This window comes from Panicum hallii, chromosome 1 (genome assembly GCF_002211085.1).
Source record: "Panicum hallii strain FIL2 chromosome 1, PHallii_v3.1, whole genome shotgun sequence".
Taxonomy (NCBI): Eukaryota; Viridiplantae; Streptophyta; class Magnoliopsida; order Poales; family Poaceae; genus Panicum; species Panicum hallii.
In genome coordinates this window covers 18262732-18277501 of record NC_038042.1, presented here as the reverse complement: position 1 = coordinate 18277501, position 14770 = coordinate 18262732, and the positions used below count along the sequence as shown (strand labels likewise).

General features: G+C 46.6%; 1 protein-coding gene across 1 annotated transcript; it reads right to left on the bottom strand.

Annotated features, from left to right (window-relative positions):
• Positions 1 to 4475: 4475 nt before the first annotated feature.
• On the bottom strand, positions 4476 to 8635 carry LOC112896378 (mitogen-activated protein kinase kinase kinase 18-like). Its single transcript, XM_025964323.1, has 3 exons — positions 6761 to 8635; positions 6323 to 6386; positions 4476 to 4593 (listed from the first exon to the last, which is right to left on the bottom strand). The coding sequence occupies exons 1-3, from the start codon at positions 8082 to 8084 to the stop codon at positions 4476 to 4478; spliced, it is 1506 nt and encodes a 501-aa protein (XP_025820108.1). The 5' UTR covers positions 8085 to 8635.
• Between the last annotated feature and the right edge of the window lie 6135 nt (positions 8636 to 14770).

The following is a 14770-nucleotide window of genomic DNA, read 5'->3' as shown; positions in this document are numbered from 1 at the left end:
GGTTGGTCTAGCTTGCGTCAGTATGGCGGCCCATTTGGTACCCGTTGGTCTTTCCAACCGGTACCAAGGTGGCCTTAGGCACCGGGTAAAATACCGGATATCCTAGACCGAGACTTTCAGTCTCGGTTCCTTAGTACCGGTTGAAGAACCGGGACTAAAGCCGGTTTTCAACCGGTAGTAAGGGCCTGTTTTCTAGTAGTGGAAATGTAAGAATCAACCGTGAGTCACCACTGAAGGATAAAAAACAACTCTTGAAGTAAATTGAGTTACCACTGAAAGGTAAAAATCAATTGAGTCACTGCCAAAGGGTAAGAATCAACTCCAAGTCACCATCAGAGTGTACAAAACAACTCTAAAATTATTGCCAAAGGGTTAAAACCAACTTTGAGACAAAGGATCAAAACAATTTAAAATCATCACTGAAAGGTAAAAACAACTTAGAGTCAATAGTGAAGGGTAAGACACAATCCGGAATCACCACCGAAGGGTCAAACCAACTCACCTCAAGAAATCCAACTTAGATGAGACCAAAGGGTGAAAACCTAAGATGGTACTTTCTCGACCGAAGGTTGACAGAAAGAAAACTGACAAAGGTCTTTCTCACCTCTCTATTCTCTTCGGATTTTTTTTTAGCCAAACACGTGGTGGGTGGCAACTGTTAAGGAGTTTAGTCCTCCAAATAGAGAAGAGTGAGGGGTGAGGTAGGAAGGGTGGCAAATGAAAGGGATGAAGGCACCAAACAATAGAGCAAGTGTGGACGGCTCAAAGGAGTCCCCTACTCACGACCCCCTTAGGTCCATTATATATAGAGAGGAGGGAGGAGGTGGCAACACTACTAGAAAATAGGCTAAAAATCCAGGCCTAAAGTATCAGCTACTGTTGCAGCCGGTACTGATGCGTCTCACATCAGTACCGGCTGCAACGGCCGATGTCCTAGAGAGAGCCTTAGGCACCGGAGCATAGGCACCGATTCGTGCCACGACCCGGTACCAAAGGCTTCGCATGGCCTCAAGCACTGGGTCGTGGCATGACCCGGTGCCTATGCAACGGACATAAGCATCGATTCGTGCCATGACCCGGTGCCTAATAACCCCAGCGGCATTAGTGCCAGGTCGTGGCACGACCCAACGCTAATGATGGACCATAAGCACCGAGTCATGCCATGACCTGGTACTAATGCCTTCGCCTATAAATACCAGACCCGCTCCCTTCCTCGAGCTGCCATGAACTCAGCAATTTTCATGGCAGCCGAGTGAGGGGAGGGGAGGGGAATTTTTGCAATTTTTTCTAAAAAGGTTAGAAATTTTTTTCTTGAGCTAGCAATTAATTTTCTTCATTGCAGTTAGCCTTTGATTTAGTTTATAATTATTATACACTTGCTAATTAATTTTTGTAATTTTAGTTTGCAAGTGATTTAGATGTAGTTAGCTATCTATTTAGTCTATTATTGATATAATAATTCTTAGACATGTGATAATTATTTTTTTAGATGTAGATACCATGTGAATTAGATGTAGTTATGTTATCGCCATAATTTAGACGGGCTAGAAAGGTGGGCTGCGAAGCAAGATGGGCTCGAAAGATAATCATAGTGGGCTTGCAAATCGGCCCCTGCAAGGGTGTTTGAGGCCGGGGTTGGCCATGTATCTAGATAGGCATGTGTGTTTAAATAGTTAGATAGAGATAGCCAAGATTCGTGTCGTGGTTAGTTAGGATTGGTTAGGGAAGGTAAGTCTCCGGACTATAAATACGTACCCTGGATTATGAATAAAATAATCAATCATTCACCAACAATTCTCGGCGCATCGCCACCCCTGTTCTAGGGTTTCTCGGGTAAGTACCGTGCAGCCCCGATCACGCCTCGCGTAATCGGGGTGGCATCGTTCCTGTTTATCTACCTTTTGTGTTTATCGTACTGAAGCGTTGTTGATGGCGAGTAACACTAGTTATCTTGGCGTTTATAGAGTAGCATCGGCTCTTTCATGCTTTAATCGTGCATCGTTTGTTACCTGTAAACGTTTAGCTGTCGTCATGCCCGATCTCGGGTATAAAGGCAGCGTCTTGCTTTGTTCTTGGTTAGTAGATCCAATCTGTTATGGTTAGTCTCTGTTCATCAAAGATTTAGTTTAATATCTGCATGATTAGGCCCTTCAAACGGGTTGAATGTTCCGGCAGTACGTTTGATGCTTTATATCAACTTATAAAGGGATCGTTCCGGGAATCGGCTCTCTGTTGGTTTCTAGGCCTCTGTTTAGATTGTTATTTTGATACCTTCCGTATCTGTTAGGCTCAATTACGTGTAGGATGTTCCGGCTATGCAGAGAAAGCTTTAACTGTCGTAGATTGGATTAACTTAATGGTTACAGAGCAAGTTTTATATTACCATCGGATATGCTTGCCTTATTCATATATATAGATCCAACCTGGTACTGAATACAATCGGCTCTTTATAGTTGATATCGGGAATCACCCGATGAGCCGATTACGGCTCGGACTAATGTTTATACGTGTCTGTGCATGCAGAAAACTAACGTATAACAACTTCCTGATCAGGTACAAGATCAGGTGGCACGCCTAGCAACCCAAACACCAGGTCGTATGCTAGATCTCGGACCGTTGCCCGAGGGACCAGGGCCCACTAGCAGTCCCGGGAGCCTCCCGGCTCCTCGTGTTGCCTGTCGCTGCTCTCCGATGGGTTTTGACTGACAACAAGTTAGCAATTGGTTTAGTTTATTATTATTATAATTATTATTATACATATTACAATTAATTTATTTAGACACTCTAATGAGGTGGTTTTAGTGTATTTAATTTTAGATTTTAATTATATTTTTAGAAATGAATTATTTTGACACTTTAATGATGTATATATGGTATGTTTCTCAAAAAATTTCTGTATTTCTTCCAACATAGTCTTAGAAATATTAAAATCTTTCATGCTTACACTATAACCCATTGAGAACTAAATATTCCATCAACAATGGTTGCAGCACAACCAGAAACTGGAAAACCTCTCCTAGACACTTTTCAGTAAGAGAGAAGACACCAAATCAATAAACTAGACATGGACATAATTTTTGTTAAGATCCAACTTTATAAATGATGTTATAAAGTTGTATCTTTATAAAGATTTTGTTCATGACTCCTTCATTGATTTGGTGTCCTTCGTTGATTTTGCTAGACTTGTCCTTCTTCGGTTATCTAGATATGTTCTTCACATATAAAACTTGTAATCGTGATATTTGTATATTTATAAATATTATTATGTCTAGATAACTTAATTACATGTTTGTCAACGATATTTAGTTATTTTCGTACATTATTTTCACACGAATTCGATTAATGTATGTATAGTAGTGTATAGCTTGGGTATGTGTAGCAATTCTGCAAGCATAAACAATAATAAACAATTCAAATAAAATATAATTTATGAAAAGGGAAGAAAGCCCCTAGGTACCGGTTGGAAAGACCAACCGATAGCTAAGGGGCCGCCAGCTTGCGTCAAATACCCTGTGTACAAAGCTGGCGGCCCCTGAGGTAATGCTGGCGGCCCCTTAGCTACCAGTTGGTCTTTCCAACCGGTACCTAAGGGTGCCTTAGGCACCGCGTAAAATACCCGGTGTACAAAGCTGAGACTTTCAGTCTTGATTTTCTAGTACTGGTTGAAGAACCAGGACCTATGCCAGTCCTATGCCGGTTTGCAACGAGTACTAAGGGCCTGTTTTCCAGTAGTGCAATTTGCCCCCAAATCCGGCTCTGGTGGGTAAGCTCTTGGACCTTTATATGAGGCCCATCCTATATAGGCTGGGTCATTCCCCCAATACTCCACTTGGAGACATGTGCGAGAGAGGGAGGAGGTGGTGGAGACATGTGGTAGCGGTGTTGAAGGCAGACATGAGATGGAACAGAAGGAGTGAATGCAAAAGTGAAAGATGATAGTAATTAGGGGAGGTTGCATATGTTCGTCGGCGTAGCATGCCATCTAAGCATTGGTACCTTTGGTGGCATATTTTGGACCTAGGATTGATCCCTTTAGAAAGTTTGGAGATCCAAAAATATATTTTAGAAGTTTAGGGGTCTGGTTGACATAGCGGGACAAGTTGAGAAATCGTGATGCATTTCTCTTTAATTTATCTCTTATAGGAAAAATATTAGTCATGAATGATGCACCTGTTTTTATAGTGCAAATCTATGATTGAAGAGATTATTATATGAATATTTATATACATTAAGTATTTATCAACTAGATTATTGTTATTATTATATTAATATTAGTATTAAAAGGCCCCTGGGTTTTTAGTTGGCCCGTCCTCTAAAATCTCAGGACTGGCCCTGTTTCCTACACGGAGTATTGGCCCAACCAGCTAAAGCCCATTGGATCAACCAGCAGCAGCATGATATGTGCAGAGTGAATTCAAGGGTGTTCCTGATGTTCCTTTTGGTCTGATAGCAGAACAAGTTTTGGATGCAGCAGCTCAGGTCTGTGGGAAGCTGAACGCCGACGGGGTTGGCGGCCCGTCGTGCACTGCGGTCCCATGCCGTACCATGGCCTCAGCTTGCATCATATTGTTGTTACCATCGCGGCAAAAGCCACTGAACGTAAAGGCAAACAACGTTATCCACATTTCAAAAGCAAAACACAAGTGCTAGTCCATCCATAACTCGATCATAAGCTAGCTTCAGCCTCTCTTCGTGAAATTCGATCGGTTTGCGAAATCTGCAATTATAGCATGGCCACTTTGTCCACAGCAAGAGCAAGGCAATATGACAAACAGAGATATGAGATGATGATGAAGCTCGTATTCACAACTGGGTTTCGTTTGAGCTGCACAGTTGGAGTAATTAACTTGGACCATCAATTGATCGATGTAGTGCTAATATAATAACCAATTTGCTCTGCATAGCTAGCAAAAACCTGCCCTTATTATCTATCTATCCATCATTCTTACTGTGCCGAGGCAAAAAGTAAAGATAATGCTAATAGTACTAGTAATGGCTAGTAGCTAGCTAGTCCCTTTTTTTGGAGATGATCGAAGAGGCAAATCAGTGTGGACAGACAGGGGAGGCTTGGACGGCAAGCGAGGTATAGTTTGCGCTGCATTGCGCCGCGGTGGAGTGTGCTTGCGACCAACGCCTCTTTCTGTCTGTCGCCCGCGCCCGCTGTTAGCATACAATACAAGCTCCGCCTAGCAGCAGCGGCGGTAGTAGTGCAGTAGTGCTAGTGCCCACCCGTACTGCCAGGAAACAATAAACAAAGGAACGAGCGGCGGCACGGGGCTCGCCTCGTTCGTTGCCCCTTGCGTCCGTCGGCCTGATGCCACACACTGCAACACGGGCCCCGCCCGTCCCGGTTCCGCGCGACAGTGGCTTTCGGGGCGCTGCGGAGCGGATGCAGCTGCTGTTTAGTTTCAACCCTGTAAACGGAGCCGTAAACATAAAATTTTCAAAGGAATTTTGCTAATTTGAAGTACTAAATGAAGTCTATTTACAAAACTTTTTGCATGGATGGTCTGTAAATCGCGAGACGAATCTAATGAGCCTAATTAATCCACTATTTGCAACAGTGATGCTACAGTAACCATCCGCTAATTATTGCTTAATTATGGATTAATTAGCATCATTAGATTCGTCTCGCGATTTACAACCCATCCATGCAAAAAATTTTATAAATAAATTTTATTTAGTACTTTAAATTGGTAAGATTCCTTTAAAATTTTTTTTTTACCTTTACGCCTGCCGAACTAAACACAGACCCGCAAACTGCAAGCCCTTCAACCAGCTGCGGCTGGTAGTAGGCCGCACGTTTTCCTCGCGGCCGATCCGTCAGTGACTCTCCTCTCCGAGCTGCACAGCGACCGGTGACGGTGCGCAGTTGGTTGGGTTGGGTCTGTACTGACGCATGCGTGCGTGCTCGAACGTACGCGCCGACCCAGCCGCGGTGGTACTTGCCCTGCCTTGCGCCAGCGTGCAGTTTCTTCCTCACGGAGCAAGTGTCCAGTGCGCAGGTAGCTAGCCAGGTACGAGCACTGAATGCCAATAATGGTAGCGGCCGGCCCGGCTGCTACTGCTACAGCTACCGGGGCGAGGTCTGTACGTTCAGGTCAGCTGGATACGCTGTTGGGTGGCGCGAGCGAGTTGGAGTCGAGGACCAGGCGGCGACTTGAACCATCCCAGCAACCGCCCAACCAACGAGGCGACGACGACCAAGCTTTCCGCATCAATTGGCAGGCAGCTCGATGAGCCCCAAAAGTTGGGTGGGTCAGGTGGTTGCACGTCCGTCCTGCCTGCCCGTCCTCGCGAACCTCATGCCCAGGTACCTTACCAATCTCCAATCTGTTCTGCCGTCGCTGCCAAATTCCTTCTCCCGAACGGCGCATGCCAATCACCTGGACCCACCAGTCAGAAAACGGCATCCATCATCGAATTTTCGTAGCGCTCTGAATCTCTGATGCGACGGGATAGCGAGTTAGATTGGGATCTCGATGGGTTGTGCTGTGCCCACGCGATGCTCGACCGAGGCGTAAGCCGTAAGCTGCCCGGCCCGGCCGTAACCACCACCACCACCACCACCACCACCACGGCACCACACCCTCCTCCAAAAACCCAGTTTACGGCTCACGCCTGCCACGTGACGAAAGGGACACTCCCCAAAAGGTAAAAACGAGGCGGCACGCTGGAAAGTAAACGGCTGCCAGCTCGGACGGAAAGGAAACCAACCCGGCGTCATTAACTACCGAACAGCAGCATCTTTTTTTATTGCGAGAACTTGCGAAATTACTGCTATGGCTACAACACCTGTCATTGTTACTGCCGCTAATCACGCTGTTACAGCCAGACGAGCTACTACCACTGCCAGAGCTCGCGTGAGACGCTGAGCTGCCGTGATGGTGGCCATGTGACGAGGCGTGGCCGTCGGGAGCGTCCACGCGCATGTGCTCGCCGCCGCCGCCACTGCCAATTTGGTCCTCGGACACTCCCGTGCTGCTGCTTCCGGCGTCCGCCTCGAATCCTGCTGATGCTGTCGTGTCGTTGTAGTTGTCGCCGATGCCGGTGTGCGCGCAGACGGTGATCCAGTGCTCGCCGCTCCAGGTCCAGTCGGCCGCGGCGTCGTATGCCAACGCGCGGACGCGGTCGGCGGGTCTGAGCGCCCCCGTCGTGTCGGAGTCGGAATCGTCCCAGAATGCCTGGTCGAGGACGCTCTTGGGCGACACCCGGAGCTCGATCGGCGAAGCCTTGGCGGCGGCGGGATCCATGGGCGCCGAGGAGGACGCGGCGAACGGGTGCTGGAGAAGCTGCTCCGCAGTCCACCGCTTGGCCGGGTCCCTGATCAAGCAACGGGACAGGAAGTCCTTCGCCTCGTCGGAGAGCCAGGCGGGGGGCTGAGGGACGTCGCCGGAGTGCGCGACGTGGTGGAGAGCCGCGACGGGGTCGGCGAACCGCTGCTGCCACGGCGCGCCGCCGGAGGCCATCTCGATCACCGTGCACCCGAGCGCCCAGATGTCGGCTGCCGCCCCCTGCATCTCGCCACGCACGGCCTCCGGCGACATGAACATTGGCGTGCCCCTGACGATCGTCCCACCAGTCCCGATGCCGGCATTGCCGTCCTCGTCCGCCATCCAGCGCGCGCACCCGAAGTCGGCGAGCATGGCGCGCCCGTCGGCGCCGAGCAGCACGTTCCGGCCCTTGACGTCGCAGTGCGTGACGCCGGCGCCGTGCACGTAGGCCAGCCCGCGGAGGATGTCTGCCGCGCGCGACCGTATCACGGCCTCCTCGCACCGACCGCCGCACCGCTTGATCTCGTCGGCCAGCGATCCGCCCGGTGCGTACTCCAAGAACAGGTCGTAGCACATCCGTCCACTCCCGTCCGCCGCCACCGACACGTCGGCGCCCAGGCACGACACGACGTACGGCGAGCTCAGAGCAGAGAGTAAACTCTGCTCGCGCTCGAGCACGCCGGCGCGCGCGATCTCCACGGACTTCACCGCGAACACGTCGCCCGTGCGCCGGTCCGTGGCGATTGACACTGTGGCCGACGCGCCACGGCCAATCACCGGCCCCCGTTGCCATTCCCCGGTCACCCCCATTCTCCCGCGAGCTTGACGGTGCCGCCGCAAGAATGGGAGCCAGTCGAGCCGAAGCTTGTACTTCTTCCTCCTGTTGTTGCTTCTTGTTCTTGCAGGGGTCGTCGTTGTTGGTGGCGGTGGCAGCGATGAAGGGACAATAGGGGAGCTGGATATGTGGAGTATATGTTATTGTTGCTTGTGCTCCGCCCCTTTTGGTGTATGTGCTGAATATATATATATAGGAGGACGCCATTGGCATTGGAATGTGGTTAAGTGTAGGCTGTCCAACCAAAGCAACAAGGCAAGGAAGGGGTGAGAGAGTCCAAGCTGGCAGAGGGAGATTCTCCACTTGGGCACACATGAGTGGCTGAGGCAATTTTGGCGAGATGGCTGGGGGGAGAAGCCACCTAACAAAATATTTGTATTTGCAGGAGTTTGAGGAAGGGGACACTTGTCCATGTTGCCTTGTGGTTTTGCCAAGCTCATGTGGATGGAAATGCAATGCCTTGTGATCTTAATTTAATGGGTTGGTTTGTATTCTGATGCAATTCATGAGTATACCTGTATACTGCATTGTGTATAGTTAGGATGGTTGGGTGGATGGATAGGGAGGATTGGATGGATGTCAGTGTTCAAATTCAGACTCAATCTGGTATGATGATCCAAGGGTTGTTTTAGCAAGATATAAGAATACTACAAGCAAGAAAGAAGAGACTTAGTGGAAGTAGTTAGTTGTGTTCGATGCTCATTATGGCCAGTTAAGATTTAGAATTCATCTACAGAAGTCTCCTTTTCTAATGGACTAATGTGGAGTCACAAGGAAAAGTATACACCGTAGATAAAGTATCAGCCAATTGCTTCACAAGTCTCCTTTTCGCTCTAGAAGTTATCTTTGGCTTTGCACCCAAGGATTGCTCATGATTAGATAATCCTTTTTATTGCATAGGGCAAAAGGGCATGTACTCTAGTTAGTTGTTCTTTCTGGTTTGAACTTCATGATGTTGATGTCAATACCAAACTGTGTTCTTGTGTGAGCACAAATACAAATTAAATGAAGCCTAAAAAACACAATTCCGGTGTATTCATTTAGTCCATAATCTTATATTGGTATGCCAATAATTTTTCCTATCAAACGATTGTCTTTCCATTCTGAAATCAGCTAGCAAATTATGCAGAAGAAACAATATGTATCATGCAGCAACAGTTCGAGGATTTGTTCCGGACCAAAAAGAGTGGAGATGTTAGCTTGAGGACTTGGATCCCATTTTACACAATCCGGATAATTAGAAAATCCACATGTGAATTGCAACGATTGAGACATTCCAAATCTGGAGGCTTTTGAAACTTAAAATGAGGCTCAAAAAATTGCACATCAGTGGTTACCCCTTTAGTACAGCCAGTACATTAGCTGGGGCCTCTGTTTCCCAGTTTACGGTACCATGCGAGTGACTAAAGCATTGTGGTTCTCTCGTACATTTTCTAATGCAACTGTCTACCTCTGCTGAATAATAGTTACCAATAAACAAAGAGGACTCGCCACATGAATTCTATTCACATTGATTGTGCACAGTGCTGCTATATCCTAGTATGCGTACATCTTAACCAAACAGAACGGTTGGGGGCAGATCACCGATCGTTGTGGTCTGTTCAGATCTGGTTTAGCGACAGGTCCAGCATCAAGCGCACAGGGGTGGTAAAGGTCTCAATTTTTAGCCTAGACAATCTAAGGACGCCGAGGTCTAATCTTATACAATTTTAAGTCAAAAATATTAAGAATTAAATTAGATTGTGAAAAGAGCATTAGTGCCATGATCCGTTATTTCCGTGAATTAAGAAACTGACATTAGACCTTTCTGGGATTAGCATCTCTAATCAATAACTGGTAGTCTTAAGTATTACCAGCTAATAGTCACACGTGTAGGATTTGATTACGCAGTTAATGATCCTTTCGAGGATTATGTGCTACACATGCTGAGTTTTTTTATCTCTTCCCGTGATGCAATTAGCATGAGACCTGTTGTTAATTAGGTGGCCCCAGGATGATTGGATGAAGCTTTGCATTGCGATGGGGAGCACTTTGTGGGGAATCTTCCATGAGATATTTAGCTAGTAGTCTAATCAGTTCTTATCTCCATTGCCTCTGTTTTTTCTTTCAGAAAAGAAAAGGAATAGTATTGTTTTCTTTTATCCATTTTGCATTTTTGGTCGTGAAGTCCATGCAATGATATATGTTTCTTTATTGTTGGCATATTGCTGACCGACACCTTGGCATGGAAGACAAGGGATAGGGGATCTTGAAGGAGGGCAAGATAGGAGATCAACCAAGTATAGTGTGCACGTAAAGGCCTACAAAGATTACCTCCAAGTCCGGAAAAGAGCACCTATTCTTCCCTTTTGGAGCGGTTACGATGTGGTAACGGTTCATTCCCTCGTTCTCTTTAATACTTCTCTAATTTGGACTCATGTGTGTTCCATGACTCGATTTAGACGGCAGACAACGAAACGATTCTTGTTTGAGAAACTAATGCACTAAAAGAAGCACTTGACTTCTGAATCCATCTTCACTACAGGAAAAACCGTAACTTCCGTCAGAAGTCAGTTGGACGGGACTAAGTCGTCGGAAATTTTCAACTTCCGACGGCTTAGAACAAAACCGTCGGAAGTTTCTCTACTTTCGACGGCCTGGCAAAACCGCCGGAAGTTACCCTGGCAACGGCAGCTGACGGCCGTCTGTTAACTTCCGACAGTTTTCCGTAGCCGTCGGAAGTTTGAGGCATTTAACTTCCGACGGCTGCTCAGAAACTGTCGGAAGTTAAGCTTACCTAGCAAACAGACCAATTTAAAACCCCAAAACCAACCACAAGCATTACATACAATCAAATTTCATCCACAATTATAATTCATGATCAGAAATTGCACGCAAGTACACAATTCATATATCCACATACATAAACTTCAGAACTTCATAATCAAAGTTCACAAACTTCATACAAGTATCATATGGAAAAAATTCATACAACAATAATGTTTCACTTAAGTTTGGCCGCCTCCATCACCTGGTTGAACTGATCCGCCACTTCCAATGAATTGATCCGCCCAATTCGATGTTGGATCAACATGTGAGTCTCCCGGTGCCGCTAGGTTAGGTGGTGGGGTGTGAAAAGGCTATAAAAGATAAATGGACAAGATTAGTTTGAAAGATAACTAATTGGATAATATTTATTTAGAGTGACCATATTTTGCAATGACTATGAACTAACATTTGAATCGTTGACTATCATACCTGAGGTGAAGCTGATGGCCAACCGGCCTGTGCAAAAGGTGGAGGTACCAGTGGTGGCACTTGTATATTCTGTTGGGTCGCTATTTGCTGAAAGATCAAATTTGTCAGCAAGAATGTAACTTAACCTAAGTTGTAACAATTAAGATTTACCTGTAGTATTGCATTCTGTTGTGCAAGTTGAGCTTGGAACCACTGCTGTTGTAGCTCCTATTGTCTTACTCTTTCACACAGCCTTACATCCTCCGCGCTGTCGTCGCCACTACTTGTGCTGCGACTTGCTGACCGCGACGATCCCGCTCTTTGACGCGACGGCACCTGACTCGAGTCAATGACTTTGTCGAATAATGGATACCTACAAATATTGACCAAATATAGCAAATTCAAAATATGTATTTTTGCTTAAATTATAAAATTAGATTGAAATTTAAAGAAATCTAACCGGCCATGAGGTTTTCCACCACCACTACTGTAAACGGCCTCAGGATCAATAGGCGCGTTTCTCCAATCATAACCCTCTCCATGGCGAGCAATCATTTGGTCACCATATGCCACCTTCAAATAACAAAATCACACAGTTACATAAGATTATTTCATGACAACTCGATAGTGCTAATTTTGTAAATTTAGATATACCAGACGCTCTGTAGCCGCCTGAGAGTATAACTGATCTGGATTTGTAGGATTACGTCCTCTATGACCTTCGAGGTAGACCTGAATATCACTCGGCGCTACACCTGTGCGAACTTCCTATACATACAACAAAAAATTAAAGAAGCATGCATCGATAAATGAAATTAATAGAATTCATTTCAAAGAGTTCACTTACAATGCGTTTGGCCAATCGGAAGTGCCCATCACCTCCGTAGGTGTGATAGGACTCAGTTCCATGATTTCCTCTATTTCTCTGAGAAATGCTTTTGAACTCATCCGTGGTCCAATAGTGACATAAGGCATGATAAGCCTCCTCACATGTGGCCATCCACGGAATCATTTCCTGCACAACAATATTTCATTTCAAGGTAACAAACAGAATCATAGTAATTGCAACTTGCAACAGTTTACCTCGCGGTATTGCTCCTCAGTCAAGTAATATTTTCCAGCATCCCGTTTCTTCTCAAATCGTATCCCTTGAGTCCGTTCCAAATAAGAAGCAACAACCTGAATTCTGGCATAAGAAATCATATCTCTAACCATAGAAATGCAGCTCGAAGGGTAAATCTTTGTTTCTTGTAACAGTCATATGCCTCAACACCTTGCCACAACTTATCTAGATCATTGATTAAAGGTTGTATCATCACATGAAGTCGTGTTCCAGGATGTTCCGGATCAGGAATTACAAGACACAAGAACATATAATCATATTTCATGCAAAGATGTGGTGGAAGGTTGTACGGAATAGCAAATACCGGCCAACAAGAATATGATGATGCAGTCATATTAAAAGGTGAGAAGCCATCTGTCGCCAAACCAAGCCGAACATTTCTCGCATCACTAGCAAAATTTGGATCAAAATCATCTAAAGCTTTCCATGCATCAGTATCAGACAGGTGCACCATCAACTCTGGGTTTGCACGCACCCTCTCTTTGTGCCATCTCATGTGCTTAGCAGTATTCTTTGCAACCGAGGCATAAGAGGCATGTACCGAAGTTGCTTTTGTGCTATCTCTGTAGTCACCTTTTCACCATCTTCATTTACAACATCCACGAACCTCGATTCTTGACACTTTCGACACTTCTTCAAATCTATATCATTTTTCCAAAATAGCATACAGTTATTTGGACAAACATATATCTTTTTGTAGTCCATACCAAGCCCAGACAATAATTTTCTTGACTGGTAGACATTTTTAGGCATCTTGTGATTTGCCGGAAGTATATCACCAATCAAATTCAAGATCATATTATAACAATTGTGAGATAATGTGAATTTGGACTTAATAGCCATGAGTCGAGTCACGAAAGCAAGGACAGTCACTTTTGTGTGCTCGTGCAACGGCTCTTCTGAAGCTTTAAGGAGCTCGAAAAATTTTTTAGCCTCCGACGTGGGTGGATCCTCAGTCTCCGATAGGAGCTCCATATCTTCCCCTAAATCACGAAGCATGTCATCCATTCTATCATACTCTCCATTATCATTACTTAGAACTTGTGGTGATGTCGCCACTTCTAAAGGTATTGGGACTTCTGGTGCATTCTGAGGAGGTAAAGCTTCACCGTGATACACCCACACCTCATAGTTAGGCATGAAACCATACTTTATCAGATGTGAGGACAAAACTTTCCTAGTCTGACAATGGCAAATACGACAACGACTACATGGGCATCTCACATCATTTCCATTCTTTGACATAGCAAAAGCACGCTTAACAAATTCCTCCATATTAGCTATCCATTTATCTGACAAATTAGGCCAATCTTCGTACATCCATCGTGGATCCTCACCCATACTTTAAGTTAAATAATTGCAAAGTTAGAATATAGTTATCTTGAGCGATTAATTTTAAATTAGATATATCATAATTATAAAGCTTGAGTTACTAAACTTAAGCAATTAGTGTTTAATCACTATAATTTTAAATAATTGCACTAACCTGGACGGCGGGGGGGCGGGCGGGGGGGGGGGGCGGGTGGCGCGGCCGGGCGGCGGCGCGGCCCGGGGGGCGGCGGTGACGGGCGGCCGCGCGGCACGGACGGCGGCAGGGACGGGCGGCGCGGACGGGCGGGCGCGGGGGGCGGCGCGGACGCGGACGCCGGTGCGACGGGTGGCGGCGCGGCGGGCGGCCCGGGGGCGGCGCGGACGGGCGGCGCGGCGGGCGGCGGCGGGGATGGGCGGCGGCGGGAGCTGAGATGGAGAGAGATTTGGGGAAAAAAAAGGGATAGATGGAGATAACGCGAGCCCGGCCGGGGGGGGGGGGGTAACGGCGTGCCACTAAACTTCCGACGGTCCGACCTAGGCCGTCGGAAGTTACTTAACTTCCGACGGCTCTAACTACGGCCGTCGGAAGTTAAGTAACTTCCGACGGCTCGCTGTCGGGCCGTCGGAAGTTAATCAACTTCCGACGGCTGTCTCCTTGGCCGTCGGAAGTTAAGTAACTTCCGACGGGGCCGTCGAAACTTTGTTTTGGCCGTCGGAAGTTATGGTTTTTCCTGCAATGCTTGCAGACAAAATTGCTAGAATTGACCATCCGTAAAATGTCACACACATTGGAGCAGTCAGAAAGATCTGCGTCGTGGATCGGTAGTCATTATGGAGCTCAGCTAACTAGCTAATAAGCTAACTGTTACTGAACCTTTGCATCGAGCCAACAGTGACAGGAGCGAGCGAGCGATGACGCATGAGGAGTTCATGGCCAGTCGGGTGGCCAGCCGCACCAACCGGTTCCCCGACTCGTGAACGCTGTGGCGTATGCGCAACCGCGCGTGCTCC

Coding starts and splice junctions, on each gene's coding strand:
- LOC112896378 (XM_025964323.1), bottom strand. CDS start 8,084: ATGGGGGTGACCGGGGAATGGCAACGGGGGCCGGTGATTGGCCGTGGC. Junction 6,387..6,760: donor CAGTAATTTCGCAAGTTCTC/GCAATAAAAAAA, acceptor TGGTGGGTCCAG/GTGATTGGCATGCGCCGTTC. Junction 4,594..6,322: donor GCAGAACAGATTGGAGATTG/GTAAGGTACCTG, acceptor CTTTACGTTCAG/TGGCTTTTGCCGCGATGGTA.